Source organism: Geospiza fortis, unplaced genomic scaffold (genome assembly GCF_000277835.1).
Source record: "Geospiza fortis unplaced genomic scaffold, GeoFor_1.0 scaffold55, whole genome shotgun sequence".
NCBI classification, from domain to species: Eukaryota; Metazoa; Chordata; class Aves; order Passeriformes; family Thraupidae; genus Geospiza; species Geospiza fortis.
Genome location: NW_005054308.1, coordinates 4,583,143 through 4,588,902, shown reverse-complemented (window position 1 = coordinate 4,588,902; position 5,760 = coordinate 4,583,143). Strand labels below are relative to the sequence as shown.

Here is a 5,760-nt window from a genome sequence, read left to right as displayed (position 1 = left end):
TTGTCAATGGAAGCAGGAGCTGACCAGAAGTCTGGCCCAGAGGGTTTGCAGTCTGTGATGCCAACTGAAGTCAGCCTCAATATATACAGCACTGAAATGCATAAAAGATTAAACTGCCTGTTCATCAAAGCCTCCCTAATGCCATCTGTGGCCTTCCACTCCTCCTCTTTCTCTGCTGGGATTATTTATGGGTAGCTGATGGCATCATCCACAGAAGCCAGAGTAAGTCCCAGGGTACCTTTCTGTTAGGGCTGGGAAAACTTCCCAAGACATTCAGCTGGCATTCAGCTGTGGAGCTGGAGGCATGATGGATGCTCCCAAAAAAGCCACAGCCAGAGGGGAGCACCACTGCCCCTGGAAGCACTGGGGAGGTTTCTGCCAGCACATGTGCAGGGTGAGATGCTGGGGAGGAGGCAAGGATGCGTTTCAAGCACGGCACAGTCAGTGCCTACACTCTGGATGTGGCACACAGGGATAAAAATGAGCAGAGTTAAATTCAAGCTCTGTCAGTTGGGTTACTTTAGAGAAGTACCTTAGCACCAAAGCACCTGACACTTTGCTGCCCACAAAGTTTCACTCAGGTTTGGGTTTTGTGACACGAGGGCAAGCTGTGACTGAATTTCTGCTCTGTACAGATATACATGAGTCTGCTGCTGGCTGGGGAAAGGTTTGGGAGCCTTGTGGGACTTTTCTTTAGAAGAGAGCACAAGACCTTCAGCAAAACCTGTGAGAGCTGAATATCCCTGAGGTCCTTACGTGTGTATCAAGTGTGGCTGAGATTGGCCAGTTAGTTGGCTCAGGCTTGTTGGAGGACAAGGGGAGGAGGACACAGTGGTGATTGCATAAGACTTATTTTTAGCCTGGCTTCTTCCTATGGGAAGAAAAGCTGACTTGTTATGACAAGGTTTCCTACAGCACATGGGACATTCCTGTTTAGGGGCATATTCAGTCAGATTTGACCTATTTGTTTGCCCATTCAATATTTAACATTACATATATGACACAAACCTGTTCTCAGCGATGATCATGAGAATACTCCTTTCTGCTTCAGGGGAAAGAAGATGGAAACTAAACCCTGGGCTTTTACCAGTCTGCCTCCAGCCAGCAGAAAGGTTCCCACATTAGAAACCTGCCTGCTCTAGATTGCTGCAGTGGGCTTCCCTGCTGGTAGCAAATTTTTCCCCCAGATTTTGATTTATTGATAAAGGGGATTCTATTGTGGCCCTCTGCAGAAAAATAAATTAGTACTGAGGCTAAGAGGCCTTCTTAGAAGAGACAGGCTTTATGATAAAAGCTCATTATGATAATTTCTTTCATTTATTGTTGTTCATATAAAAGAAAAAAATTACGCCATTTGGTAGTGGTCCATGGACTGAAATTTCAAATATTCCAATTTTTCCTCAGGTTCTAATAATTTTGAGACGTTTATTAACCTCAGTGTTGAAAACCAGGTTGTAGTCATATCCAGAGAACTGAGGCATTCTCCTTGGATTTTTAATTTTCTGTGGATGTGATATTCAACAGGATGCCCAGAAGAGAGTTCAAATTTGTGCCACAGCTCTAAACATGTTCCCTTTTCTTTCACATTGAAAGAATATTTTGGTCATAAATGGCTTTTGCTCTCATGGGATCTGCCGAGGTTCTGAGTAAAGGGCAGTGCTGCTCCTGCATTTCCTTCTGCTTTTAGCTCAGTTTGGAGGCTCCAGCCCCTGGGATGCAGCATCTCTGCAGCCTGCCTGCCCTCCTGGGAGCTCTTTAGTCCCTTACCTGGTTACCATTCTGGAGAAGGCTGTCCTTGCATCTCAGTTTCTTTTCCAGGTCCTGGATGAGGGCCTCCTTTGTTCCTCGAATTTCTTGGTCTGATGTCTTCTGCATAGAGTTGATGCTGGCTTGTTTGTTATACATGGGCTGTGAGTAACTACTCACACAGGAGGAGAAAACAAAGTTATTCCTGTGGGCCTGATGGAGTATTTGCTACAGCTTCAGAGAATGCACACAAAATGTGAGCCTGCCTCCTGAGAACTGTGGTTCAGATGAGCCCACAAAGCATCTGGGAGCAGAACAGGCCAAGTTGGGCAATTTGAGTATCAAAACCTAAAGGACAAGAAGCATCATGGTGCAGCCAAGTCACTGAGTTTCCTCACAACACAGCATCCCTACATCCTGCAGAGGCCCCTCCCAGCCTGGCCCTGCCATCCACAGCCACGGGTGCAGTCAGCTCCTGGAGCTGGGTACCACATCTGGTTCTGAAAGATGCCAGGAAAAGAGGAGCAGCCATCAGAGTGGGTTGCAAAGGTCTGCTGGAGGTCACAGCACTCTGTGCTGACAGGTCTAACCTGGTTTGTGACCTGCAGTGGGGTCTCCTGTGCTGCACTTGAGTTCAGAAATTATTTCTATTTCAAATCCTCTTCCTCCTGTGGCTTGGGAATTTGTTCTGCTGACTAGACTAGAGTAGAAGGGTTATAATTCCAGAATACTCCCAGCACTGCTTGGACTTAATAACTTAATGTGAGTTATAAAACTTGAATGATTTCCCCCACAGATGAGCACACCTCATGTCCCTGTTTGCCCATTAGTAGTGAGATTGGGAAAAGAATTCCTCAATACACTGCAAGTTATACTTAACAGCAGCTTACACAAAAAGCATAGTGAGGCACCCAAGCCCTTTGCTACTGAAACAAACAACCCCACACTACAAACACAAACCCCAGCAGTGTCCCAAACCCCCCACACTCCTGCAGGACTTCAGGAAAGTCTCCCCAGATAACCCACCCTATCTTACCTTTCCCCTTCCCTCAGTGCTGTGATTCAGAAAACAGACAGAAATATTCTGATTTGCTGAATGCAAACTGACCCTCAAACCTGGGTTTATATCCAAGTCAGCAGGACCCCCTGCCCCTATCAACTTTCCAATATCTCACTTTGTGTGTATTCTACCCTGACTTTCCCCAGGACCTCCAGCTGATATTGGCAGGAATACAAGCTGGTGAGAAGGCAAGGCCCAGCTCCCTTTGAGAGCTCACTGACCTTGGAAGATATTTGGATTGCAGCCCAAAGGCAAAATGATATAATACATATTTAGGAAAGAATTTATTCTTTGGTCTAAAGGAGTGAAATTTTCAAGGGGCTGGCTGCCTTTCTTTTGCATGTGTGATTAATAAAAGGGGTATTGTACGTGAGTTTAGATCCACATCATGATGTACAACCTGAAAATATTGCTGAGACTTACTAGGACTCTTTAAGTGATGTTGGGAATACTACTGTCTCCCTGTTCATAAGACATGCTTTGGAAAGAAATTAACTTGAGATAGGTGCCTGTCTTCTGTTCTAAACAACCATAAGAAATTTCTGTCAAATCCAACTAAACAACTCAAACCAGCCCCAGCAAAGTCAGCCAGCAGCCTGTGGCATGCCCAGAGTGCAGTTTGACTCCCACACAAGGACGAGCACTCAGCCTCCTACCCTGACCTGTGCAGGCTCTGCCTTGCTCAGCACAGTCAGTGGGAGCTGTGCAGGGGCACAGCTTTGCCAGGGCGTTGGTTTGGGGTGGGCAGTGCTGGGACAGGCCAGGGGGAAGCAGGGAGGGTTAGCAGCTGTGTGTACTTACTGAGGTTCCACGGGAGAAGGAGCTGGGCTGTTATAGTCGGGCTGCGAGGGGAGCACGGAGCACAGGAAGGCTGCGGGGGATTGGTTAGGCATGGGCAGGAGCCTCTGGCCAGATGATGAGCTAGCAGGAGACTGTGCAGATGCAGGAGTGATGGGATAGGTGGATTCCTTAGGGGCACTACAGGAAGGCGAGGAGAGCGTGATTGAAGAGCTCAGCGATGACGAGGAGGAGAATTTCTGCCCGCTGGGGTTACGAGGCTGGATGAGGATGGAGGACTGTTTGATTTCTCTGCTTGGCTCTGTGGAGGCTGCTGCAGGTCCTGGAGGCTGCTGTTGCCCTTGGCACATGTTCTTAGACTGGATAAAGTGTTTTGGACGTTCGTAGTTAAACATGGTTGGTTGGCACATAGAGGAAACGGATGGGAGATTAGGGACACTCATAGGAGAGGTTTCACGGCTGTCCTGGGTTTTTGTTGGTGATAACTGGCTTTGGATAGGTGGCTGGTAAAAGCTAGGTGACAGGCCACAAAAGTTTTCCTGGCTGGGCTCCTGGATAGAATGGAACCCTTGCCTTGCAGAATAGAGGCTTTCTTGGAGTGGATTTTCCCTTAAGGAAGACAATACAGATAAAATAAATTGTATGTCACAAGCTGAATCACCAAAATACTGTGTTCTGAGCAGCCACTAGCAAATCAAACACTATGAAGTTAAAGTTCAACTAAATTAAAGCTTGAACTTAAAATAACGTTATTTAGGACTTGTTAGAACTGCCCTATAACTGTATGAGCATTTTGGGTCACAGTAACAAGTCACACAGTCTGTCTGGCTCAGGTGCAATGACTACTGGGCTTGTCTTATATGCCAGAGCCCAGTAAATGCTAAAGGAAATAGAAATTGGTTACCACCTGCCTAATTCTATAGATAGACAGAGATAGTACTACTAAGCCAGGTAATTTCCCATATATCATCTTAACTACAGATCCCTGGATCCTGCTGTTTTGTGCCCTGTCAAAATGCTAAATGTACTATTTCCCAGAACCAGCTATCTGTGCCAAGAAGCTCCTTGTACCATAGGGAAGCATGAAAGTTTCACTTTCAAGTCTAAAACTAAACTTTTGAAACCAAATCTGATTTCTTCTCTAATGGGTTTTGAATTCAGAGTTTCTAATATCCAGCTGAGATTTGGGATTAGAATGCCAAGGACTGTGTGTCTCTGTTTGACGTGATTTCTCGATATTTGCTGTTAAGGCTGCTAATTGCCAGAAGGACATGAGCTGCAAGATAAGGTAGGGCAAGCTGAGCTGCTCAGAGTCCTGATTTATTTTGCAGGTAGGTGTTTGATATCTAAAAACCCGGGCTTTCCATCAACTCAAAACCTGGGAGAGTTTCATTTAGCAAGCTTTTTAGAATGGACAAATTACTTCAGCTCCAGGATAAAAAAAATAATCCCCAAAAATAAGCATAAAGCCACTAATTAAAAAAAAAAAAAAGAAGAAGAAGAAGAAAAGGAATATAAATCCCCACAGTTACATGTGCTGGAAAAAATTGTAATCTTGCCCCACTGAGATCAGCTGTTTCACTGCTATATATACACCCAGTGTATTGTATTCCTCTCGTTGGAGAGCCCAGAGAAGGGCTCCACGAGGTCATAAATTCCCATGGGGGGAGATAAGTGGAGACATTGCTCCTACAATAAGGACTCAAGGCTTTCATTTCCTGCAGGTAATCATCAATATTAGTTGTGAATTAGTTGTAAGTAAACAGAGGCCTTATAGTAAAAATTCCCTAACTTTTCCCGTGTCATACTCTTGGAATTTGAAGCTGGCTCAAACTTCTGGAGCATGTCCACACTATGTCCTCATTCACTAGTGCAGAAAACTCGTTCAGTCTTGTCTTTACCCCGTTTTTATACCACTACCTGTGCACGGATTTGTACACTCACTGTACCACAGGCTGTGGACAGCAACCAGCGTTTACTCTGTTTTTTACAACACTGCCCTTAAGCAAGCTCTGGTGCACAGCGTCACTTCTCATGGCAAGGGATAAGCCATGTTTTCCTCAAATCGTTCCACCTTGATTTGGGAGGGAAAAAAATAAATCCAAAGAGACATTTGACCTCACAAATTAAAACAATATCAGGGACAGTTTTCCTGC

At 45.4% G+C, this 5,760-nt stretch overlaps 1 protein-coding gene across 1 annotated transcript in view; it reads right to left on the bottom strand.

Annotated features, from left to right (window-relative positions):
* The window catches only part of MYOT (myotilin), a 38,024-nt gene that overhangs the window by 12,832 nt on the left and 19,432 nt on the right, over positions 1 to 5,760 (bottom strand). The window contains exons 8-9 of the mRNA XM_031055310.1: positions 3,608 to 4,213; positions 1,768 to 1,918 (exon numbers count right to left, since the gene is read on the bottom strand). Of these exons, the coding sequence (XP_030911170.1) occupies positions 1,768 to 1,918; positions 3,608 to 4,213 (757 nt within the window). The remainder of the gene's footprint in view (positions 1 to 1,767; positions 1,919 to 3,607; positions 4,214 to 5,760) is intronic.